Below are 27,225 nucleotides of genomic sequence, written 5' to 3'. Positions count from 1 at the left end.
AAAAAAGAAGGGTGAAGCAAAACGCTGAAAGTTAACTTCATTTTACGTAACTTTAAACGATATAGGCCTAAGCCTTGTTCATGTTTTATTTGTGTTACTCAAATTATGTAAAACTAAATTGGATCGTTTGGTCCACTGTATGTTAAGTGTAATATTATTGTCTTTTTCGTCGCGCTGTCGCCTAAAGCTCAGAGTTTCTCTCGTGTGGAACTCGCTTCTCACCATCGTGCATTAAGACGCAAAACACTCGAGAGCTTCAATCAGGACTGCAACAAGGTTAGTCCAGTGTAATAGTGTGAAGGTGTTTGAGTGTGTTTGGGGACAGTAATGTACAATTTGCAATAAGTTGTATTGATTATTTGAGAATATAAGTAGTGACGCACTTTCAATAAGAACCTAACGGAACTGAAACTAGACTGGGGCGACATTTTTATATCAGGCATATGCTTATTTATTTTTCATGTGTATTTCCAGAATCTAAATTAACAGTGTTGTAGCAATAGCCTAAATTGAATTGTCTCGCAAACGTGGATATCCTTAACTGCATGCAATTACTGAATTTGTTTACTTTTTGTAAACTTTATGGTGAGACAGCGCGTGCTGGATTCTCTTGATTATCTTGAAATTGTATATAAAAGTCGCCATGTGTGAGCTCGTGATTAGTTTTTATATGACGCGCTGGATTATGTTGAGTTGGAATGAGACAAAAAAGAAGAAAATGTATATGGCACAACAGGCACATTGAAGATCGCCTGTTCATGGCTAAATTCAGCTCTCTCCACTGCAATCAGACCTCCACTTCTACGTTATTTTAGCAAGAAGAGAAAACATGAATGAAGAGTGTAGTGGCTATATTATAACATATCGTGCTCAACAACTGTTTGGTGTAGAATCATAATACATAATTTGAAAGCCGAGACTTTGAAGGTTTGATTTTGGAACTTTGGCTGTTTTATTTGCGCACTGTGGATTTGTGCTCTGATTCCTCAGAGATTTGATTGGTCTGCTGAGGCAGTGACGTATCGTTTCAACAGACCTCCATGTGAATCTGTATGGCGTTCCCATCGGCTTTTCAATATGACTTTGCAACATGCACTCACGAACGTCTCACTCAACGTCTTTTTTTTCTTCTCAGCACTGACTATGAAAACTCAGATTCTAGCGGTTGAGAACATATTGAAAGTCTTTATCTTAAATGTAAGGTCCACTGTAAAGACTACTCCACTGTAATGTCAATCATCAAAGTAGCTATTAACTAAAATAGGTTTATGTTAAACTATTTTAATATTGAACAAACTAATAAATAAATATTTTCTTGAAGTGTCTTTAACCGTACTTGTAATGACAGCTCACAATATTGATATTTTTGGCAGACAACTTTTTTTTTTAATTGCTGTAGTTTACAATATTTTTTATAAATATATTTATATATATTTTTTTCGTTTGTATTTTGAGAGGATTTGATGGTACGTATTAACATTTATGCAATAATTATGGTTAATTTTTTCCATAAAAAAAGTTTTTCAAATTTTTTTAAAATATTTTTTCAATTAATGCAGTATTTCAGATTAATATAGAGACTAGGCCTTTTAAATCCAATTTTTTAATTCAGATAAGCTCCATCGGTTGAGAGAAAATATAATAAAGCATGTCATTTCATGGTGTAACCACTAGATGCCTGTATAGCTTTCTATGGAGAGGCTTGTGAATTCTCTAGTAGTTTTTGGACAAAATGACTTACTTTTAAGATGTGGATTATTATTTAAGTCTTCTGACTCAGTTATGCTATATGGTAATAGCCCTACCAGTTCATTTGTGTATTATTGTGAATTTTAAAATTCAAAACAGAAAAGTGCACCATCACTGTAAGAAAAGATACACCATATCTACTCAATAAAAATGAGGCAACATATTACAAGCAATATTATTAATTAAATTTCACAAGGTTTGGTATTGAGTAAATATTAATTAAATAAGACCCTTAATAGATATCCATTTAATATGAGTAGATTTAAATAGAAAACAGTACAGAATTAATTATAACCTAAACAAAAATATTGAGTTGATTTGAAAAAGATAAACTCCCTTATGTGTAAATAGTACTAATAAAAAATTATTTAATTCTACATATCATAATTGAGTAATCATCATCTACATTAATCTGGACATTGATTTGAATTTAATCAATGCAATGAATTAAATCTAAATATTCCTTTCTTATGAATAATATGGCCCAGAAAGTACAGAACTTAAATACTCAAATAATAATTTTATTAACAATTTACTTTTGTGCTTTCAACACACTGTAGCACATCATTGTACACTGCAACCACAGTCTCATTTCAAGCCAGAAGTTGGATCTTGCATTTCAATCCAGACATTTGAAAAGGACAGAATTCTGACTTCAAACTATTTTGTAAAAACAAAAATAAATGCCATATTACAGAATGGTGATGTGTCCATAAACCTGTTTACATGCTTTCTCACCTCACTTAGCCACTAAATTGGGTCAATAATGATCTTAAAGAAAAATCCTCCAGAGGTGCATGTACCAAAACAAAAGCAGAAAAGTGTAATTTGTACAGAGTGAAAACCATTTTGTACTTTGAAGTAGAAATCTCACTGACATTAGTGGGATAAGAGTCCAAATCAGTGCTAACTTACAAACATAACACTTTCAGATGTGCAATTCCCAAGCTCTGTAGAAGCTAAACATTGTGTAGCAAAACATGTACACTGCAACTACAGTCTCATTTTCAAGCCAGAAGTTTGCTCACACATTTCAATGAAATCAAATCACCAAATAACAAATACAATTAGCATCAAAATGTACTTTTTGTTTACATAAACAAAGTAAAAACATAAAAAATGATGGCCAGATTTTAAGAGTGTCTTGCAACATGTTATATAATGTCACTAAAAAATATACAAGTTCAAATAAAGTTTTGACAAAAAAGATCTTAAAAAGATAAGCCTCACACTTTAGCCTTTATATATATATATATATATATATATATATATATATATATATATATATATATATATATATATATTTATATATTTATATATATATATATATTTTTTTTTTTTTTATAAAAAGAATAAGTCAAAAAAGATAAATTACTGACATTTACAATGCACATTAGCTTATCTTTTATTATTAATAGTAAATTTTGGTTTAGCTAGCTAGTTAAAAGACATTCATCACCAGTCATCTTTATGTTAAATTATGTTAAATTGTTACATTTTTGGGAGTTTGGCGGCCGGGCTCACGAAACTCCAAATATCAAACTAAACACCGCTAATCAGATATGAAACAGTATTCTGTTACTAAAATGTTTTCAGAAACTTTTAGTGTACGGTTTAGCTGTAAAATGAGAGAGTTTGTGCCATGTTAAGAGTCCTCCCCTCCTTCTAAAGTTACGTAAGCTAACTAACTTAAGTGCTAGCCGCTATGGACGGATATTACCACACTAAAATTAACAGATTTATGCATTAAAAGAAATAAAATTGCGGCTCTAAAACATAACACTGTTAAAGTAGAACTCCAGTCCAGTTTTTGTACATTTGGAGTGCTGTCAGTACAGAGAACAACGACAAAAATCGGTGTTGCCTACACCGTGTTATCCTCTTTTTAAAATTTGCACCCTGTTGACTTCAATGGGGCAAGTACTAAACCTGCTTTTAGCCTCTTAACATCCTTGATGTGTCATTACAAGTGCACAGAAAATGTGAGTGAACACGAGTGAATCTGACTGCAGTAGATGTGAAAGATATGTATAAAAATGATGTTATTTAAGCCAGCGCAAATACCTGTGTTTACATCCTGTTTTCGGTTGAAGTCCACAGTAGTCGATTGCCGAGTTCACGCGCATATGTTTAGTACCTATGATCACGCGCGTGATCTCGGCAATCGACTACTTTGGACTTCAACTGAAAAATTTACAAAAACTCCAAATTTACAAAAAAATTAGCTCAATGTTAAAAGTGACCGGAGTTCTCCTTTAATAGACTGACTTCACGTGGATTTAGCTAAGTTACCTTCACATTTGCAAGTGGCAACAAAACAGTGAAACAACAGAGAGAAGTTACGTTACCTGCCTCGGGAAGACGAGCTCCACACACGGTAAATAAAGCCAACGGAAGTGCGTCGAGTGCCGTCTGAAATATAAGATGCTCTTCATCTTCTAACCCCAAAGATTTCTCTTTATGGAACCTTAAAATTAAACCCAATGTACTTATTTACGCAGTTTCATAAAAACATACTGAGGATATGATATTAACACGCGAAGGACCTACCTAGGACCACACTAGGTAGCCTGCTCATAGACAAGTATGAGCCTGTTGCATTTTTTTTTTAAAGGCGCACTTTGACAGGAAGTGCTTTTCAATTAAAATTTGCCTAATTACATTCATTTGAATTTACTCAATATTCTCTCCATTTGGGATTAGATAAATATAATGCTTAAGTTTTATTTAACTACAATGGGTAGATTTTATTCCAAACATTTGTATTTGAAATTTAATTAAATATTTGCCTCCATATCAAAAACAATTATATTGAATACATTTTAACCAAAAAACATTCATTCAGATCTACATGACCACAGAATAATTTCTTAGTGTATGTACTATCCACTGGTGACCCCCAAAACTCCAACACAAAAACTCTTATTCTCAACATTACAGAACATTACTTACAAACAAACAAACAAACACAAACAACAAAGATGCATAAATAGGTCTTAAGTTCATAAAATGTATTATCTGCAAATATTTTACAGGTCACAACAGTTTAAAATATAAATTTATATATGTATAAAATGGATATATATTATTATATATATATTTCCAAAGATATAAATCTAAAATATTTATGAAAATCTTCTGTATCTGTTTTAAAAATGAAAGATTATTGCAAAAAGTGAAAAATAACAATAATAAAAACTAGTTAAAATTATTATATTGGTTAAATTAAGACTGTCTATATTTATGTAAATTATGTACAGTGCTATGCATAAGTTTAGACACCCATGCTAAAGTTGACTAAAAAGAGGAATAAGAGGATCTTTTGGAAACTGAATTTAATGCCTTTTAGGAAATTAGGAAAAATCCAACCTTTAAGGACACCAATTTTCTTTGTGAATGAATAATGTATCGTAAATAAATAAATGTTCTTCCCTAAATACAGGGTGCATAAGTTTGGACACCCCTATGTTAAATTCCCATAGAGGCAGGCAGATTTTTATTTTTAAAGGCCAGTTACTTCATGGATCCAGGATACTATGCATCCTGATAAAGTTCCCTTGGCCTTTGGAATTAAAATAGCCGCACATCATCACATAGCCTTCACCATACCTAGAGATTGGCATGGTTTTATTTCAGTTAGCCTAATAGCTAGTTTGATTTGCATTGAGAGATGATCTTATGGAAAGTACTCCATCCCAATCTTGGTGAAGTGTATGCGATTATGTGGGTCTATTTTAATTCCAAAGGAATAAGATAGCTCACTTCATGTTAATTTTGTAACAAATACTTAAAGACGCAGAGTATGGATATTTGATGCCAAATATACTTTTTATTTTAAAATGCAAAATAAACATTAAATTAAACATGGAAAACGTACTTCCCATTTAAAAAGACACTAGTATCATTTTAACATAAGGTTTCATTTATGTGGCTTCAATAACCAAACACATTTAAACTTGTCCAATTTAGTCAGGAATGCCCCTTATTCTGCCCCGAAAGTCCTTTAGAGGGCATTTACACCAATTTGAATGATTGGATAGCTTTTTGATCAGTGAAAATGCATGAAGAGGACAAGTGTAAATAGGCCCTGAAAATTAAATATATTTAGTTGTTTATAAATGCAAATATGAAATATGCAGTCAAGTCAAGTCACCTTAATTTATTTAGCGCTTTTTACAATACAGATTGTTTCAAAGCAGCTTCACAGAGATAATAGGAAATGAATGGAACAGAGTGGAATGAATGGAATGTATCAAAAATGATACATTTTTGTTGTAAAATCTTTATTTATTAACTTGGGCATCACTTACATGAGGTCGTTTTCAACTGAAAACTGAAAAAAAAAATGTCATGCGTTCTGGCCGTTCATCCACACGACAACGGTGCCTGGTGGCCCAGAACACAAAATTTTAACTAGGTTCCAAAGTGTAATTAGTTTTACAAAAAAAAAAAAAAAAAAAAAGTTTGAAAACAACAATCATCTCTGTGTATCTCGTGCGTTTGGACTATAGGGATGCACATTTTAATGTGTACTATGCGACAGGCACATAGTCTTTCTTTAGGGACTGTTCGTTATTTATTTAAGGGGCCACCGGAGGAGTTTTGAGATCTGTTGTCAAAAAAGACATGACCCTCCCTTCGCCAGCAATAAATTTTTCTATGACCCTCCAAAATGATTGTGAAAAAAGGCATGACCCTCCCCGATAATTGATTGATTAGCCTACTTCTGTACTGGTTTGTGCTTGGCAAAGATGCTTGGCAAAGATGTTCAGATAGCCATTGTTTGTTTGTTTTTTAAACCATAAACTCTTGCTTTCTCATCTTACTAGGGCTGTAACGATAGACCAAACCTACGATTCGGTTCGTATCACGATTTTTGATTTTAGATTAGAAAAAAAAAACATGTTTTCGGTGCTGATGCGGTGTGACGCGTTCAACGTGGGTGGCGTTGCGAATAAAGCATCTAAAAGCTGTCACAAAGAACCGGCAAAAGTAATGATTATTAATATGTCAAATATAGCTAGGTTTATTAATAAACAAGTGTTTTCTGTGTCTACTGCAAAGATGAAGTTGACGATGCGTCGCGATCTTCTCAGAACGCGCCAGAGAGAAATGCACATTTCATAAGGAGAAAGCAGTCTGTTTTCTTTCATTATGAATTGTTCTGTTTAAAAGTAGACATTTCAAGCTTTCTATATATTTCTCAGGTCTGTGTGAGGCAAGTAGCATACCTTACGCTGAGTTTCGGTTCATTTATGAGACGAGTCCAGTTCACTCGCCCGCGCCTCCGTGTCATGATTATCTATTTTCTACTATATTTAGACTACTGCTTATTTATTAAATCCAGATGAAACATTGATTAAAATTAAGATAAAATTAATAAAAAACGAAATTCAGGCTTTGTGCTTTCTGTTTGAGGTCTCTGTGATTTTTTTAAGTCGCTTTCAGAGCAGTCATGTCCGTAATGGAGAACTGTCACGCCCGTAACTTTTTTTTTTTTTTTTTCTTCACATGCGAACGCGAAAAATAAAATAAAAATAATATAATATTTTATGTTCTGTGGAGGCCGATCTTTATTCATCCGGTGGGTATATATCTTTTGGTTTGCACAGTGTAATTTATAATTACTAAAAAATATTTTGCCACCTAAAAGTTAAAGATTTTTTTGTGTCACGTCACATGTGTATTTCCCTCATATTAAATATAAAACGCATGTGTAGACTGATATTTTTCTAATGTCTTGACTCAGACGTTTCAAAATATTGGTATTAAATGCATTTTCTGAGAATTTTTTATTTTAAGTTTTGACTGCAAATGTCACGTCCATTCACTGGAATCGCCCAATTTTAACGAATTTATCCTCAACTAGTTGTGGTGTAGGTCTATGTATTTTATGTTAACTTAAATAATACTAATAGTAATTTAAAGATGGGGTAGCCCTACATCTTACACATCGTGGAAACAAAATAAGAATGGAAACTAAAATATGTATCGCCCTACAGCGCACATTCTATCAGCTGCAGTTCTGGCGCCTCAGTCCCAATACTGTAAAACTCGACGTAGCCTACGTTCACATCACATGTTAATGCAGCGGTAGAGTTACACTCACAGGACACTGTGCACTTAACAAAAGTTCATTATTTGCTCGTGCTTTAAAGCTTTGCCGGGTAAACATTTATTTGGCATTCTGTTCTGACATGATGCACTTTTTCTAAGAGCGAACTGAAGTGCGCGCGGACTGTCAAACAGCGCCAAACTGGATTTTTGTTGGTTCAGACCCATCTGATATCGAAGGGGGGCTGATAACGCGAGATCAACATGGAGCTAAATGGAAAAAAAATAGCACCAAACAAGCCACTTTGAAATGTTGCTGTTTTCATGAATATAAAAGTTGGGTGACCCTCCCCCTAGACTAAAAAAAGTTGGATGACCCTCCCCTTAATAAAGAATAAAAAGACATGACCCTCCCCTATTTTCCTCCGGTGGCCCCTTCCATAAATACCGAACGGTCCCTTACAAAGTGACATCGCCAAATTACTTGTCTGGCCTGCATAATACAGCATTTTTAATTGTTTCTGCGGATCCGTGTGAACGAGAATCAAAGAGCAAAAGAGTATTTAAAAAAAATATGTATATATATATAGCTGCGAGCAGCGATTACGGGCCCAAGCCGGTGGCACCGCAACCCCGGTGCCTTTAGTTACCTTTAGTTACATCTTCAATGTATTTTTATCATGTTGAAAAAGTTTGGTGTGAATAAAATAATCCACTTAGGAGAAGTAGCTAAAAACTCAGAGTCTGACATACCCAAAAAATCCACATTCAAACCAAAATGTCTGACTTCCTGTTGCTCGGAGCTATTGACTGTAAATTAGAAAGTTGTCCGGCTCGATGAGACAAATATGCGTACTGATTTTTGTAACTGTGGGTAAAAGTAACCCCCCCCACTTTTGTCAAAAGCATTTTGAAAGTGACACACTTCCTGCTGCCAGTTGGTGGCGCTATAACTTTGACTCACAATAGTTAGATCCATCTGATCAGCCTCTTACCATGAACACACTGCTGAAGTTTCATCAAGATCAGTTAATGTGTGCAGAAGTTATACCACTTCATGTTTCTCTTTTCTCGCCATAAATTCGTGTCCTCGCCACGGCCAAACCGTTTGAGATATCAAAAATCCGTCCGCAATTTAGCATCCTCAATGTCTTTCCTTCATGCTGACCAAGTTTGGAGGTGATTGGATGAATTCTCTAGGAGAAGTACATCAAATTCCACAGCATGCGTTTTTCAAACAACCCATAATAGCCAACTTCCTGTTGGGCGGAGGTAATAACTTAGAGTGCGGAAGTTTTTCGACCCGATGAGATCTATATGTGTACCGAGATTCATATTAATTCATGCAAGCGTGTTTGATATATGGACCAAGTTTTCAGACCCCGTTCAAGGGGGCGCTGTCGAGCCCCCCTGCCACGCCCAGGTACCAGCTTCAGCCCGGCCCTGATGGCTGCAGGATCTGACCTGTGTGCAAAGTTTCAAGAGTTTTCAAGCACGTTAAGGGCCCCAAAAGACCCTGAAACCTTGGAAAACAATTATAAAAGCAACTTTCTCCTAACAGACAAATCCCCCCCCCCCCACACACACACACAGAGAGAGAGAGAGAGAAAATTCTCCAGAAAATCCACATTCAAACCAAAATATCTGACTTCCTGTGGGTCTGAGGTTATGACTGTAAATTAGAAAGGTGTCCTGCTTGATGAGAACAATACACCCACCAAGTTTTGTGATTCTAGGAAAAACTAAGCCCCCATTTTTGACTTAAGGTGGCGCTACTGAGCCATTCCACCACGCCCGTTTCTGAAACTTTGCACATACTTTATAATAAATGTGATGTGTCTGTCGAGTTTCATGCATTTTCAAGCATGTGAAGAGTCTCAAAAGCATCCGAAAAGAATATTAAAGTTTGATGCATTGCCACGGCAACAGTATCTAAAGCCCTATTCGGACGGGACTAGTTTTCCAAACGACGTTTGAGTTACAATTCTTATCAACCTACGTCTGTGATTTCATGTACGGATTCGGACGGGACTAACATCTCCGTGTTTATTACCGAGGTAGGAGTGTCTGTTTTACATGTGGGCATTGCAGAAGATCACGTGTTCAGAATGCGTTGATTGCGTATGGTCATTTGAAATTAAGTACTTTTAAAATTAAGCACTTTGAAATATAAAGTAAAACGTCCTAACGTATTTAGTGTTTTGTAAACCTTTTATAAAAATTGTAGTATAAAAAAAAAAACTAAACATAGATTTATCATCATGATTTTATAGAACTGGGTTCTTATAATAAACCCACCGGAATAAAAAGTTTTAACCTATATAATTTACACGTTATGTAATTAAGTGCAGAAATGAAAGTAATCTTACCTGAAACTGATATTGCAGTAGCCAGTCTTAACTGTTTACGTGATTTGGCTCTTCTTGTTGATTTCATTTTTTATTTTATTTTTTCTTCGCAGTGTAGGCTACCAAACACATTTACATCCATTATCGGTGCGCAAAAAGCAGAAACTTGAATACTGGCGCGATAGCGAGAGATTGTATGGCAGTTCACGTTGACCAAAACACATAAGAAAAAGCGTTTTGGAAAAAAAATGTCCGGTAATCACAGACATTCGCATTCGGACGGGATTAGATTTCTCTGAGGACCGCCGAGTTTGACGAAAAACAGTAGGTAATTTGCTCTGGAATTTTTACAGAGGTCGTGTGAGAAAAAGACAGACATGGCAGATTCGGACAGGATTAAAATCTCAAAGTACGTCTGTGAAACAGATATTTCTCTAACGTCCCCCTGTGAAACTAGTCCCGTCCGAATAGGGCTTAAGATATCAATAATCCTTTCACAGGTCTACATCTGCCGTGTGTCTACATTATACACATAAAGTTTGAAGCAAATCGGGTAAAAATAAGAGTGTGATTTCAAAGCATTTTGAAAGTGACACACTTCCTGTTGCCAGTTGGTGGCGCTATAACTTTGACTCACAAAGGTCACATCCATGTGATCGGCCTCGTACAACGAATACACTGCAGAAGTTTCATCAAGATCAGTTAATGTATGCAGAAGTTATAACACACTTCCTGTGTCCCATTATTCGCCATAAATTCGTTTCCTCGCCACGGCCAAACCGTTCGAGATATCAAAAATCTGTTCGCAAGAATTCATCCTCAATGTCTTGACTTCATTCACACCGAGTTTGGTGGCGATCGGATGAATTCCCTAGGAGGAGTATTTCACATTCCATTGTATGCGTTTTCCAAACAACGTATAATAACCGACTTCCTGTTGGGCTTTTGTAAAATTTAGAGCACGAAAGTTGTGCGGCCCGATGAGATCTATATGTGTACTGAGTTTCATATTATTACATGCAAGCTTGTTTGATTTATGGACCAAGATTTCGGACCCCGTTCCAGGGGGCGCTGTCGAGCCCCCCTGCCACGCCCGGGTACCAGCTTCAGCCCGGCCCTGATGGCCACGGGTTCTGACCTCTTCAGAGTTTTTGAGCATGTTAAGGGCCCCAAAAGTGGCAAAAAGGCAAAAAAAAATAAAAAAATAATAATAATAATAATAATCCTTACGAAAACAATAGGGCCTCCGCCCTTTCAGGGCTTGGGCCCTAAAAAACATATAGACCTAATTAATAAATATTATTTTGTGTTTAGCAGGAAATGAGTTGTCAGTGTCTTCTGCGAGGTGGAAACATGGATAAATTACAGGTGAGTTCAACTTTATATTAATGCGCTTTATTTTGGAGAGTAAAATTATTTCTCTGGTTTCATTCTCATTTAATTGAATAAAAAAAATCTATTTATATAATCAGTTTTATTGATTAGTTTTCTTTTTTTAAAATGTATAGGAAATTGTTAGTTCTGTAACAAGTAACAAATACATGGATAAGTATGGAAGAATATAATCGCAACTTTAATCAGCTTGGATTGTGCACTTTTTCCACAGGAGCAGCTCTGTGATAATCTGCCATTTTTCAAACGCATTGTCACAGCACTCTAAAAAAAATGCGTTAAAAATAACCCAGTTGGGTTGTTTATAGTCAATGGGCTGGGCAAATATACACTGTAAAACCCAAGTTAAGCGAACTCATTTATTTTGAGGACACCGATTATCTCAATTCAATTAAGTTTAGAAAAAACAATTAGGGATGCGCCGATCCGATATTCAGTATCGGTATCGGCTCCGATACTGCCATTTTGGCCGGATCAGGTATCGATCAGACGAAGCCGATCCAAATCCGATATTATGCGTATTACTATTCTGTCATTGTTAAGCCCCACAAAAGGCACAAATGTATTATAAAGCACTATAAAGTTTTCGTGCACTATATTATAAGTGTTCAGAAGACATTTAATAGTCTAATATGAGGTAGAAATTAATATTTAAGTTGTTAAATTCAAGTTCAAGTGCTTTGAGCTGCGCGCTTTGACTCGTGTTGCTTCGAGCGCATCATTCTGCACACGGGTTGTGCATAAGCGCTTTGTGCCGCACTGTATTGGAGCCTTTCGTATTATAATACTTTTGCGCAATGAAAGATTATTAATAGACTTTCTTGTTCTGCCCTATCTTTCATATGTTGCTGCTTCAGCTGCGCTATAAAAAAAAAAATCTTAATTTTATAGTAGGCTAGCCTTCATTTTTTAAATCTTTTTAAACTTGTTTTTCATGAATGTATTTTACAACAATACAAATTGCAATGTCTAAAGTTTTACCAGATTTATTACTACACTTGTGATTTTTCTAGAATAAATTTTACTGATGAATTATCCACTAATCTAGTTTATAATAGCATTTTTGTCATAGATTATGATCATACATTTTTTTATTTGTTTTTCTTTATAACTAAGTTGTCTAGTCTGTATTAAGTAGATTGTTTTTAACACAAAATAGTGATTATCAGTTCAACACGCAGAGTTACAGAAATTCTACTTGATTTTAAAAAAAAAACTGCACTGGTATCGGTCGATACTCAGAATTTTTGGTATCGGATCGGATCGGTTCTGAAAAAACTGGTATCGGAGCATCCCTAAAAACAATAGTTATGAGTACTCTAAAATTATTTTATTTAATTGAGTCCACTAAAACGTACTCGGTTACTAACGTAACCTCGGTTCTCTCTAGAAGAGGGAACGAGTACTGCGTTTTATCAAAACGCTACGGGAAAAGTCTCTTTTCACGAAACACTGAAGCAAAAAATTATCCTTTAATTTTCATATATGTAAAACGCGTTGCGGCAGCAGCAGACAGCTATGGCGAGACGGCTTGCTCGCTCATTGGCTGCTCTGCGGCAACTGCTTAAGCCTATCGAGCGAGGCCTGGGATGACATCAGGCCAATGAGGGCGCTTCGCGCCCTCCTCGCCACTTCCCGCCGAAACGGGCGTGGCTTACCTCTATAAAAGGAGCTCGAGAAGGCTGACTCACTTGATTTTGATCGCCGAAGCGAACCAGAGTGAACCGTACGCACGGCAGAGAACGCAGTACTCGTTCCCTCTTCTAGAGAGAACCGAGGTTACGTTAGTAACCGAGTACGTTCTCTTACGAGAGTCCTCTCGTACTGCGTTTTATCAAAACGCTACGGGAACCCCTTGCAAAACGCCGTGCGTGCTGGGATAAAAACACTGATCACCGGAAGCTTTTTCAGGCATACAGTGCATAATCACCAGATTGACTCACACAGAGTCAGGGAATAAGGGTGAGAGCCTTAAATCCCTAAATTTTAGCGTCGTAGAAAAACATGTCCACAGACGCAAGTATAATCATCACATAGACAGGGTAGGGAACCTGAACTAATGTGGAAAATGTAGGTCTTACACAGTTCTGCCCAAGATAGTCGGTAGCGCATAGCGCATGAGTTTCAGCGGTCTGATTAGACGGCTGAACAGATTACACCGACAAAAGCTTAGCCTGCAAGGCGGGAACCTCCAGGTTATAAAACCTGATAAATGTAGACGGCGAGGCCCAACCTGCCGCCGTACATATATCCTGTAGGGAAATCCCGCTGGACCAAGCCCACGAAGAAGCAACGCTTCTCGTAGAGTGCGCTCTGACTCCCAAAGGGCATGGAATGCCCTTGGCAGTATAAGCCAGCGCTATGGCGTCAACTATCCATCTGGATAGACTTTGTTTCGAAACAGCCATTCCTTTGGAACGTCCGCTGAACGAGACAAAGAGCTGCTCTGTCTGTCTGAAGACAGCAGAGCGGGACATATAAGCTCTTAAAGCCCTAACAGGGCAAAGAAAACTCGAGTCCCCTTCCTCACTCGATGCCGGCAGGGCAGCCAGGGATATAACCTGAGCCCGAAAAGGCGTGTTGAGGGATTTCGGCACATAGCCATGCTTAGGTCTGAGTATGACTTTAGAGTCATTAGGACCAAACTCCAAGCACGCCGGGCTCACAGAGAGCGCGTGCAGGTCGCCTATGCGCTTCACTGAAGCGAGAGCCATCAAAAACACTGTTTTGAAAGACAAATGTTTGAGGCTAATAGACTGGATAGGCTCGAAAGGGGCACCTTTCATGGCCGCTAGGACCGTAGAAAGGTCCCACAAAGGAACTGAAGGAGGTCTGGGTGGATTCAGTCTCCTAGCTCCCCTGAGGAAGCGGATGACTAAATCATTCCTTCCCAGCGACTGACCCAGCGTTGAACCAAAGAACGCTGAAATAGCCGCCACATACACTTTGAGCGTGGAAGGGGATCTGCCCTTATCCAACAGCTCTTGTAGGAAGGAGAGAACCTCCGTTACCTCACATTCGAGGGGTGAAATGCTCCGAGCTGCACACCAGCCGGAGAAAACCGACCACTTCGAAGCATAAAGCCGCCGTGTCGACGGTGCTCTAGCCTGAGTGATGGTATTCACGACTCCCTCTGTGAGACCAACGGGTATCCGTTGAGCACCCACACATGAAGGGACCACAGTTCCGGGTGTGGGTGCCAAATCAAGCCCCCGGCCTGCGAGAGGAGATCTCTCCTCAACGGCAGCGGCCATGGAGCGATATCTGCCAACTGCATCAGAACTGGGAACCATGTTTGGTTCTCCCAGAACGGAGCTACAAGCAGGACTGGGCATTTCGTTTCCCTGACCCGTTCCAGCACCTGTGGCAGGAGGGAGACGGGGGGAAAAGCGTATAACGGGCAGCGCGGCCACCTCCGGGACAGCGCGCTGTCGGTCTTTGAAAAGAACGCGGGGCAGTGCGCGTTTTCGCGGGACGCGAAAAGGTCCACCTCCGCTCTGCCGAATCTCTCCCACAACAGCCGGACTGTTTGTGGGTGTAGAGACCATTCGCCCGGGGGAACATTGTTCCTGGACAGTCTGTCTGGGCCCACATTCTGAAGCCCAGGTACATGCACTGCTCTCAGCGAGCGTAAGTTGTGCTGAGCCCATAGTAGGAGGCGTTTCGCCAGCCTGTACAGGGATATGGATTTCAGACCGCCCTGGCGATTTATGTAGGACACCACAGCCATGTTGTCCGAACGGACTATGACGTGTTCGTCCTTGATGCGGGGACAAAAACGTGTCATCGCGTTGTGCACTGCCAGCATTTCTAGGCAGTTTATGTGTAGGAGCTTTTCTCGTTCCGACCACAGGCCGAAGAACGGTCTGCCCTCGAGCAGAGCTCCCCATCCCGAGGTGGATGCGTCTGTCGACACCATCCTCACTCTCGAGGAAGTCCCCAGGCTTACACCTGATTGGTACCAGTCGTCCGCCGTCCAAGGCGCCAGGGCTGAAACACAGCTCTGATCGACCTTGAGGCGTAATCGACCGGTCGCCCACGCTCTGCGCGGTACCCGCGTTTTCAACCAGAACTGCAGCGGGCGCATGCGGAGCAAGCCCAGCCGGAGAACTGACGATGCTGAAGCCATGAGACCCAGCATCTTTTGAAACTTCCTGAGCGGGGTGACAGCGCCGCGGCGGAAAGACCTCGCCGCGCGCTGAATGATCAACACGCGCTGTGGTGACAGCCGCGCTGTCATAGACTGTGAGTCCAGAACGACGCCCAGAAACAAAATCGTTTGACTGGGGTTCAATGAACTCTCTGTCCAGTTGACTGTGATACCAAGATTCTCGAGGTGATCGAGTAAAATGGTTCTGTGCTCCACGAGCTGTGATCGTGATTGAGCTAGGATCAACCAGTCGTCCAAATAGTTCAGCACTCGCATGCCTCTGAGTCTGAGAGGAGCGAGCGCTGCGTCCATGCATTTCGTAAATGTACGGGGTGCTAGGGACAAGCCGAATGGCAGGACTGTATACTGGTATGTCTGACCTTCGAAGGCGAATCTCAAGTATCGCCTGTGGTGTGACGCTATTTGTATTTGAAAATACGCGTCCTTCAGATCTATTGACATGAACCAGTCTTCTCGGCGAACATGCGCGAGAATTTTGCTGGTTGTGAGCATTTTGAAACTGCGTTTCACCAATACTCTGTTCAACCGTCTTAGATCCAGTATGGGTCTCATACCGCCGTCCTTTTTGGGGACTAGAAAGTATCTGCTGTATAGCCCCCCTTCGCTTAGAGCTGGGGGAACGCGCTCTATCGCCCCTTTGCTTATCAGTTTTGATATTTCGGCTCGAAGTAGGTGAGCTACTTCCAACGAGACCGTAGTTTCGACGCGCGCTATGAAGCGGGGAGGGCGTCGACAAAACTGTAGCGAGAAGCCTCTCTTTATAATGCCTAGCACCCAGTCCGAAACCCCTGGGAGCGCTGCCCATGCTTCTGCATGGCTGGCTAGGGGCTGGATACGGAGCGCACTCTGATCGCCGTGCGACAGAGGTGCTTCGGGGGATACAAACATAGGCGTTATGCCTGTGGCATTTGAGGCGGGGCGCGCGCTTAATACAGCGGGCGAGACGCTCGTCCTCGACCTTACTACAGTGCTTAGCTGAGTGAGGGAGGACTGAGAAAGTCTCATAGGACCCATGTGAGCGAGTAGATGTGGGCTGGGAGCGGGCACATTTACTGCTTTGGGCGCGGCGTCTGCCTGAGCAGAGCGCGCGCTCACAGTTCTCGTTTTTACAGAGAGCCTGTGATGTGTTAGACATAGTGTTCGTGGGCACTGGGAAGTGGGCACTCTCACTATGCTGGAAGCGCAACCGACCTGAGTCGATTTTATGTGCGCGGGCCCTACGTGTGGGGCTGTGCTTATGTGTAGTGATGGGCACTGAGGAGTGGGCATCGAGACTACATTTATAGCACCATCGGCCGTGGCCGGGACACCAGAAAATACACTCTTTTCGAGATTTATCTGGGTAGCCGTGAGAACGGCTTTTGTGTGCAGGCAAGCGGGCGGCAGTGCAGGCTTGCTCTCTGCAGAAAACACTGGAACAGTCGCAAACCTTGGGACTGAAACAGCCGGGCGCTTGGGTGGGAGGCCGGCCGCAACGGGACTCACACACCTGCGCTTTCCCAGGCTTGCTAGGACTTCTTCGGCACTTCCGGTTTTACCACAACCCTCGATCGCGGCCCGCGCGAAGAGGGGCGCCGGGCGCTGGACCGAGAGCGGGGCCTCGAGCTGCGCTGTTGTGGCTGCTGCGAAGAGGCGGCCGAAGGCGGGGGCTGAGGCTGAGAGCTCCGCGGGGTCCGTTTGTCACGAACCGCTGCAGAACCGGAGCGCTTCGGTAGGAAGTGCTTGAAGGCTTGAGACGCTTTCTGGGCCTCGGTAAATCTCTCCACGAACTCGGAGAGAGAAGAACCAAAAAGGCCGGTGGAAGACAGCGGGGCATCGAGAAACGCAGTGCGCTCGGAATCGGCCATCTCCGTGAGCGTCAGCCATAAGTGCCTCTCAGCGACAGTGGCGGAAGCCATACACCGTCCCATGGCTTGTGCGGCGGCTTTAGTAGCTCGGAGCGTGAGATCTGAAGCGCTCCTTAAATCCGCGATGCAGATAGCGTCAGGTCCCATCTCGTCCAGCTTACGGAGGAGATCACCCTGGTAAATCTGCAGCGTAGCCATGGTGTGTAGCGATGACGCGGCCTGCCCAGCGGCGGAGAAGATTCGCGCGAGCAGCGTCGACGTCATGCGGCAGGCTCTGGAAGGCAACACCGGTTTAGTCCGCCGTCCAGCAGAGGGCGGGCAAAGGTGGGTCGCTATCGCCTGTTCCACCGGCGGAAGAGAGAGGTAGCCTCGGTCACTGGCATTATCCAGAGAGGAAAATGCGGGTGACACAGATGAGCGCGTCCGTGCAGAGTAGGGCGCGTTCCAAGCCTTCGCAACTTCTTCGTGTAACTCAGGAAGAAAAGGAGCGGGCTTAGATTCCGGAGAAGTGTGCTCACCAGGGAGGAAACTACCATCCAGCCGGGTTCGAGAGGGGGGCTCCGGTGCAGACCACTCGAGGCCGAGGCTCGCCGCGGCCAGTGCGAGTACCCGCATGAGCTCCGTCTCAATGTTGGCTCTCGTTGAGGGCTTGCGGGCAGGAGGCGCGAGATCCTCAAAGCTCGCCCAATCCTCGCTGCCTGAAGCTAGCAGAGAGCAGGAATCCTTCTCCCCCGACGCGGCCTCTGAACCGACTTCCTCTGATGAAGCGGCGGCAGACTGCGGGCGCTGAGCATCAGGAAGTGATTCGAGAGAGGCCGGTGAAGCTGGCGGGCGAACCGGCGAGCTTGGTCGGGCTGGAGCGGGTTCCGGGACCCGCTGCGAGCGGCGCTTTTTACGGCGCGGCATCGCGGCGGTGAATGCAGGCTTGGAAAAGGATGCCAGGCGAGTCCTCAGAGTCACCATCGGCAAAAGCTCGCAGTGAGGGCATCCGCCGTCAGCGAGCGCGAGCGCTGCATGGTCCTCACCAAGGCAGGAAACACAGATGACGTGCTTGTCTCCCTCGGTGAGTGGGGCTCGGCACGAGCCGCAGGAAGGCATCTTGAAAAAGACGCAGCTCTCTTAGGGGTGAGTGTTGCGAAGAACACACACACACACACACAGAAAAGCAATAATATGAAAAGGATATAGGCGTCGGAAAGCGCAGCAGGTACGGCTGTAGAAGGCGGCGTTGGCCAGCGGCTTCGAGGGCTCGTCCCGCTGATGTGCTTGCTTCAACGACGCTGCTTCCGTGATCCAGCGATGCGTGCGCTTCGCTGAAGAGATTAAAATCAAGTGAGTCAGCCTTCTCGAGCTCCTTTTATAGAGGTAAGCCACGCCCGTTTCGGCGGGAAGTGGCGAGGAGGGCGCGAAGCGCCCTCATTGGCCTGATGTCATCCCAGGCCTCGCTCGATAGGCTTAAGCAGTTGCCGCAGAGCAGCCAATGAGCGAGCAAGCCGTCTCGCCATAGCTGTCTGCTGCTGCCGCAACGCGTTTTACATATATGAAAATTAAAGGATAATTTTTTGCTTCAGTGTTTCGTGAAAAGAGACTTTTCCCGTAGCGTTTTGATAAAACGCAGTACGAGAGGACTCTCGTAAGAGAACAAGGGTATTCTTTAATATACAATTAAACTTTACACTGCATTCAAATACTTAATAGCTGAAACTTCACTATATTGAGCAAAACCATTGAAATTACAAACTTTAAATGAACTCAGAGCGCTTGCAGTTACTGCTAGCAGGGCCGTAGCTAGAGGATTCGGGGCCCCCTGAAAAAAATATTGATGTGGGCCCCCACCACCCTCCACCAATATCATATACTGTACAATAGATGAGCATGGAGGCCCACATACAGTATAACAGAAGAAGGTGATGTTGTTGTAAAACCTTTATTTTAAAAGTTAAATTTATATAAAAATTACAACTAATTAAAAGAAATTGTTAAATAATAATAAAACCAATATAAAAAAAGTAACAGCAAAATAATGTTTTTTCCCCCATCAGGGAAACAGTCTAATTCATAAATCAAAAAGTAAACATTTATACAAGAATGACAAGAATGCAGTCAAATTTAAAAAATAACCTCATTTATTTTTATTTTTTTAATAAAGATAATATTATTAAATAAAGCTAAAATTTATTCATTCAAGTGCATTCGTGTTTTATTGATGTAGGCTAATAAATACATCATGAGCCGGCAGGTTAGGTGCATAATGCAATGCGTCGTGACTCGTGTCAATTTTTAACTCTGTTTACAATAGTGTAAAAAGACAGGGATTTTGAACACGTAATCGTTCGGTCGATGTGGTGCGCATAGATAATGAAGAGTGAGTACCGGTAGCCTACCCGACAGGCTGTAGACGGTAGTTTTCTTATTTCCAGCGAAATAACAATACAACCTGTCTTCAAAGAACGTCTTGATCGACTGGGATACAACAACTCTCCTGGCCTCCCTCTCATTCTTTTCATAGCATTTCTGGTGCCCTAAGTTATGTTTTCTTTTCCCCGACATTTTCAGTCAATCTCCTGCTCTTCCACCAAGTTCATCGTTAACTTCAGGCACTGCCGCCTCAACTCTGATTGGTTCTGTTCACGAGCTGGGGTGGGACTTACAATTTTATTGGGTCGATCCATAGGGTCGATCTGATGTTTGTCACTGACTGAATAATTAATAAATACTAAACCGGACTAAACCATTTATAGGGAGGTAAGAGAATATTTTGAAAAAATATTTAACCAAATTGCATGTTTTCGTGGTTTTTATTTAAATCTCAGGCATACAACTAATATAAATATTAGAATTATTCACACAACAGGGGCCTATATAGTATAACTGCTGGATTTTGTGGGGCCCCCTGGGCAGTGGGGGCCCCTATAATTGTCACCACCTTTCACCCCACTAGCGACGGCCCTGACTGCTAGCTCACAATGGCCCTCATTTATCAAAAGTGCGTACACCAAATTTCCAGCGTACACCCAAAACCACGGTGACTTTGAGATTTATCAGTATGGATGTTGGCGTACGGCACACTAAAATCCTACGCCAGCTCAGGAGGTGGTGTACATGTACGCACGTTTTGAGTGCGGGAATGCGCAGAAAAACAATTCCTAACACCACAAAACGCACTGACAAACTAAAAGATATATGATATGTTATGACCCACTGTAAAAAAACAACAACATAGTAATTATAAACTTCAGTGTTTATTTTTGTGCAACATGCTTCAATGTTTAATTTGTGTGACTTTACCAAAGCATTTGATTTGTAGGCATATGTATTCCTTCAGTTGCGAGCCTGTGCGCTTTACCTGACGTTTCAAGCCTTGTTTATACTTTCGCCTGGCTCCGCAGCGCGAGTCTCCGCAGAAGGCGCGCGCACCTCCCCAAACGGACGAGGCGTTTATATTATACTCTGTTTATTATACTCTATACTCGACGCGCTCGCCGTTGTACTATTCTTTGAAACGATGGTTAGGCCAGGTTTAGGCCCGGCAGGTGCGCACGGACTGGGTTCAGAAATTAAAGGCTTTCAATGACCAAAAAATAATTCAGATTGACAAAATAATAAAAATGACATTCTTCTTATTTTAAATAATAATAATAATAATAATAATAATAATAACGACATTCTTCTTCTAAATAACAATAAGCGTCATTAATAATAAAAATCATAATAATAAGAAGAATATTACAAATTGTCATGCAATTATTAATGCGAATGAATGGTACTCCACATCACAACATAATTACTATTGTACACCCCAATACATGTGACGTTATACGAAATTAAATGCTAATTGTTTCAAAACACGTGCTGTAAAATAATGCATTGTGATAGGTCATTTGCTCATCCAAGTTTCTCTTCTTTGCCGTCTTCCGTGTGTCCGTGCGTAAAATGAGGGCGTGGGGGGAGCGGAGACTTGAATATATAGGGGCGTGTTATTCTACTGACGATCGATTTCAGCCGCGGCATTTATCAAGGGCAGGTATTGCGTAGACCAGAATTTCAAAGGTACGCACAGCTTCATAAATCAGGCGATGAGAGGAGTGTAAGCATAATCTTACGCCAACATATACTGTACGCCCGTTTCTACGCAAGAATGATAAATGTGGGCCAATATCACAAACACTTTTTTCACATACTTTTTGCCCAAAGAATCCTCAATTGTGTGGTGTCATTACGATTATTTTACTGCTATAAACGTCTATAAAATAGTCTAACGCTCTGCTAATTATCATAAGAACTTCTGTAGACGTCTGACAGTAATAAAGTCAGTCTGGTTAGTAATAAGTGAAGCTGGTAATGCTGTTAGTGGAGTTGTTCAATCCTCCTCTGCTGAGATCTTCACAGATTTAATGTCTTCTTTTATCTTTAGTTGATTTCATCTAAGGCTGTGGCTGAAGTCAGATGTAGTTCTTGTTTCTCTCCCATATCGTCTGGGAAGGCTGTTTTTTTTCCCAACCTTTATTTTATTTTATTTTTTTTATTTTTTTTGGAATTAGAAATAATAGCATCTCACCCCTGTAGCTCATTAATTGGTTAATATGACAGTGTTTCAGCACCCCTTAATGCAGGGGTTCTCAAAGTTTTGATAGGTGAGGGCCAATTTAGGAACCCAACATTGAACTGAGGGCCGCCAAAGGGGTGGGGAAGAAAAAGAAAATACTGAAAAGAAAATCCCATTTTGAAATTATTTTAATGACCAGGTTGCATCTCTACAGTTTACATTTATTGAGGGGCATAGGCCTAGGCATAGGCCTTATTCAGGGGCAATTCCAGCTACCAAAGCACCACAGGAAAACCTGACAGGGACAGGGACAGGGAGGGACAGGGAGGGACAGGGAGGGACAGGGAGGGACAGGGGGAGAGAGAGAGAGAGAGAGAGAGAGAGAGAGAGAGAGAGAGAGAGAGAGAGAGAGAGAGAGAGAGAGAGAGAGAGAGAGAGAGAGAGAGAGAGAGAGAGAGAGAGAGAGAGAGAGAGAGAGAGAGAGAGAGAGAGAGAGAGAGAGAGAGAGAGAGAGAGAGAGAGAGACTTTTAAAATAGAAGCTTACCAAACAAGTCATCATCATTCATATCTGTAATTGCCTGTCAGTCGCGTTTACATTATTACAGATTTGCGCAAATGTTTTGCGCTATTATTATCGATCTTTTTAACCCGTAATTGAAAAATGAACGGTTGTTGTCTTTTTAAAAGCAAAGTTGAACACCAAAATTTTAATTTGAACTGGCTACACCAACTGCTGCGCAAAAAAAGTAAATATCGACGAATTTTTAGATTTTTGTTTTTAAAATATTCACAAATTAATATGGAAAACATGTCAATTTTACTGGTTTTCTAAGGCCAAATTAGAACCTGGAATTGATATTTTTCCCACAGTGCTGAATATAGGCTAGCCTGTGTCTCTGGAACTACAGCCCACAGAAAGGTGAGTTATAGAATAATGATAATAAATGTGTCTGAAAAAACAGCGAGGCATTTTAATTATTTATTAATAAACTATTGTTTACTAAATGTCGGGTAAAAACATATCTCCATCTCCGCTGTTAAGCAGATGCGCTTTTAGAGAGAAATGCACCTTTCATACGGATAACATCAGTACATCTCAACATCATGTTATCAGATGTTATCGCGGGCCGCCAGAAATGTTTCTACGGGCCGCACTTTGAGAACCTATGCCTTAATGTCACCTATATTTTAAGAGTTCAGATGCAAAAACCTCTAAATGCCATCTGAAAATTAAAAATGATCATTTTTATCAAGCTCGTATTTTTAAGTTCAGTAATTTCACTTAAATGGCAATTAATAGGTAATTTCCGTTGCCATTTAAGTGAAATTACTGAACTTATATATACAAGCTTCATAAAAATGATCATTCTAGGAGGAAATTTCAGATGGCACTTAGAGGTTTTTGCATCTGAACTCTTCATATATAGATGTTAAGGACAAAATCATCCTTCATTCATAAGATTATCTTAAAGGGGACATATCATGCTAAATGCACTTTTTTAGCCTTTAAATGCATTTTGTTGTTAGTGTTTAGAAGTACAGAAAAGTTGAAATTATTCTCTTCAGGTGCTTCGTTGATATCTTTATATTCTGTTTTGGTCATATTTTTCAACCTGTTCAGATTTTCTGTTATCTATGACGTTTTGTGAACTAATACGTCACAGTATTTGCAGTGGAACTGCCAAATAAGGATATTGACTCCCGGCCCAACACTTCGAGCGATCCGCCATTATTATTTCTCGCTGCAATTTTGTAGTCCAAGCTAAAAGATGCAGAAGTTACGAGAGGGTAAGTTAAAATGTTCGGTTGTTGGATGTAGTAACCCACACGCTTCATTACACCGTCTAATGTAGATGAACTGCCGCGCTTGTGTCAGGACGCATGTTTAACTGAAAGAACGAGCAGAGAGAGAGAGACCCGGTCGCGCGCGCGCTCACTCTCTCTCTTCAGAGCCAGGCGAACGTGTAAACAAGACTTCACCGTCTCCAAACTAGACGCTGTCTTGCTCTCTCTCCCTCGCACATATTAATCAAAATAAATCGACACGGTGGTAAAAGGTCGGAAGACCAAAGTTTCATGTGTAAATACAGTAACACACCATTGCGATACATCCATATGAAGACGTTGTTCTGCAGGTTCGTCGTCTTCATTTTCATCTCGCTTCGGCTCCGACTCTGGCTCGAACATGTAAGGCTGGATGGACAAGTCTTCCATTGTTGACATTTTGTTAATAACGTGTGAATAAAAAGTTTCTGTGCCGCTAGATAATCGTATCTCTGCTATCAAACTACAAAAATGGCCGAACGGAGTGGAGTTGAACCGAGTGTGACCTCTGCAACCTGGAGAGTATTTTATAATATTTTATATGTGAATATGTGTTTATTAGGAATGTTTCCCAACGATGCATCTTAGCAGCGCACTCTCTGACTGCAGCGATGACAGCAATAAAAGCATTGGAATACCTCCTTCATTCAGTTGTGAGTAAATTTCATAATGAATTTGAGCAACATCAGTTTTGTGTCAGCAGCATAAATCATCACATCACCACCAGAAACCACAATCTTACTTCACAAATAATGTAGTAATAACTGAAATTCATAATTAATGTTATTTATAATAGCCTCTATGAAGTTATATATGTGGTATAATTTTTTAAGACGTATCTCCAAATTGTGTTTCTGAGAGATAAATTATTATGACGAGAGCCATGGATATAGTGATAACATTGTTACAACATTATATTCTAAAACATTCTTTTAACATTTTTAGCGGGAAGTTTCCCAGCGCCAGCATACACAATATTGTGCTGCTTGAAAACACCTCCAAATGCTTTCACTTTCAGTCAAACTTAAACCGCACCAAGAGATAAATAAGATTTAAAATGCAGTTTCTTTATAAGGAACATGATATCCTGGCATATGTTTACACCTGTAGTTCGGCCTCCTCCTCAAGGAATCCTATAAACTTTGTCATGTCTTGTTACACTGTACAAAATCATAAAAAGCGGTCAGTGAGCGCCAGCTACGGCTGCCAAACAAAAACTGTAAAATTAAAGTAAACACCCTAATTAAAATAAAGTGCAAAAAAGTTTCTAGAGAGCCAAAAAGACTATTCTAGGCACGGTCTGGAGCCCTGTATAAGATAACAATGAATTGCAATTGGAAATATTGACAAATTTCAAAGTTACTTATATTGCCCATTATTTATTTTCATAAATGTTTGGTAATGCAGGTGATGGGAATCAAACAGAAGGCATTCTTAAATGGTAAGTTTGTCTTGCTCTAAGATTTGATTTGATCTGTTTATTGATGTTATTAGAAGGACTGCAATATTTCATAGTTAGTGGTTAAACACTTGTACTAGTTCTTATATAGCGATTAGTTAACATAATTAATTCTCTTTTTGAGGCCAATAAAACCATAGAGCACTCAAAACTAATTTCAAATACTCTAATCGTGATAAAACGTTTGATATTTCAGGGAACTTATGAATGATGATTTGAAAAGCAGCATTGAAGAACTGAACTCAGAATTGGACAGAAATCATCAAACTCTCGATGATAAAATAAAGGAGCTGGATGACGCCGTTGATGAACTTGAGTCCGTGCACAAGAACTCTATAATGGTCAGTTTGGTCGGATCATCAGTTGGAGCCGCTGGAGGAATCGCAGCCATAGCAGGAGCGTGCTTCGCCCCGTTCACATTAGGTGCTTCTTTAGCTCTTACTGGTGTTGGTGCTGTTGCTGGAGTAGCTGGAGGAGTAACAAGTGGAGCATCAAACTTCACTAACAAGGTCAGGCAGAAAACCCTCCGTGAGAAGATTGAGAATATCATCAGTGAGTTACAGAACACAATCAAGCCAATGTTAAAGCTTCTGCGTAAAATTGATAACATCACAGAGGACATTAAATTGGTGGAGCAGACATTAAAAAAGCAGAAGAAAAAAGAGAGATCAGCAAGAGATGGATCTGAGGAGGTAATAAAGATTGTAGGAGTAGCTGATCTGGCTATACTTGGAAAACTATGTGCAGAGGCTGCCAAAGAAATCCGTGTGTATGTGAAGGCTGTCAAAGCTGTGCGTGGGCCTGCATCGGCTGCCAGAGCTGTGCGTGCGACTGCAGAGACGACCACATTTTTCCGTACGGCATCAGCGTTCGCTGGCGCACTCTCTGCTGTGTTTCTTGCTCTTGATGTTTACAGTATTGTTCAAGATTCAGTAGAGCTCTCTGAAATGAATCAACCAGCAGACAAGAGAAAAGAAGAAATCTCATCAGAAACACTGAAATTTATTCTTCAGACAAAAGCAGCAGCTGATCAGTTTAAGAAGACTGTGGGAAAAATTAAAGATGCCGTAGACAGTACGGTACTGTAGACAAAACAACCTTTCAGGCCTGGCAAAGACACAGAGATGATGATAAAAAATGTGAATGAAGATGGAAAACATTGATAATTTTTGAACATTTATTTGATCATTTTTTTCTTGTGTTTCTGATTTTTTTTCCGTGTGGAATTTTAATTGGATTATTTTTTTTTATTTTTTTTTTCAGTAAAATAAAATTATTATTATTTTAAAAATCAAAACTAAAATGTTTAGTTTTTTTCCAGTTTATTGGTCTGTTAGGAGAGACAGAAGTGTCTGCATTTTTGTTTATTCTATATTGCTATTTCATTTGCGTTAACAGTCAGTTTGTTTATTTTATTTTGTCTGTCCTTGTAGTCTATTGCATCCAATATGTTTAAATGTTAATAATAGTAAAGAAAGTATTTGAAAAATGGATTTAACCTTGTTCATGTTTGATATACCTTTAAATACAGTATCTGACTGATATTATTGACATGTTCTTTGTATGACATATTCTTAACCTATTATTTCGTTGGATTATTCACTGCTAATTGATCAGTCTATCCCTAGTGTTTTCTGTTTTACTAGTTGTATTTGTAATTATTTACTTTATATTGTAATATTTAGAGCTATGTACATGTTCAAATTGAGATCTTCATTATATTCGTGCCAAATAAATACACAGTGAGCCAAACAGCGCTTCTGCTTTGTGGAAGAAAAAGTTACAAGTTTGCAACTAATGCTGTATTTTCAATAAAAATATAACAAGATATGTT

General features: G+C 40.5%; 1 protein-coding gene across 1 annotated transcript; it reads left to right on the top strand.

The window, feature by feature from the left end:
• The first annotated feature begins 143 nt into the window (after nucleotides 1–143).
• LOC308687356 (uncharacterized protein) lies at nucleotides 144–27,225 on the top strand. Its single transcript, XM_081359860.1, has 5 exons — nucleotides 144–276; nucleotides 11,466–11,519; nucleotides 24,495–24,585; nucleotides 25,340–25,373; nucleotides 25,588–27,225. Exons 2-5 carry the CDS (start codon nucleotides 11,472–11,474, stop codon nucleotides 26,477–26,479), a joined length of 1,065 nt encoding a protein of 354 aa, XP_081215986.1. The 5' UTR covers nucleotides 144–276; nucleotides 11,466–11,471; the 3' UTR covers nucleotides 26,480–27,225.

Source organism: Scardinius erythrophthalmus (assembly GCF_964197995.2).
Source record: "Scardinius erythrophthalmus genome assembly, chromosome: 2".
In the NCBI taxonomy this organism is placed as follows: Eukaryota; Metazoa; Chordata; class Actinopteri; order Cypriniformes; family Leuciscidae; genus Scardinius; species Scardinius erythrophthalmus.
Note: the sequence above shows the minus strand (reverse complement) of the source record. Positions and strands in the feature narration are given on the sequence as shown.

What these genes read in the sequence shown, in the direction of transcription:
- LOC308687356 (XM_081359860.1), top strand. Translation starts at nt 11,472, where the DNA reads ATGAGTTGTCAGTGTCTTCTGCGAGGTGGAAACATGGATAAATTACAG. An exon ending in GAAACATGGATAAATTACAG is followed by an intron (nt 11,520 to 24,494) that starts GTGAGTTCAACT and finishes TGTGTTTATTAG; the next exon opens with GAATGTTTCCCAACGATGCA. An exon ending in ACAGAAGGCATTCTTAAATG is followed by an intron (nt 25,374 to 25,587) that starts GTAAGTTTGTCT and finishes TTGATATTTCAG; the next exon opens with GGAACTTATGAATGATGATT.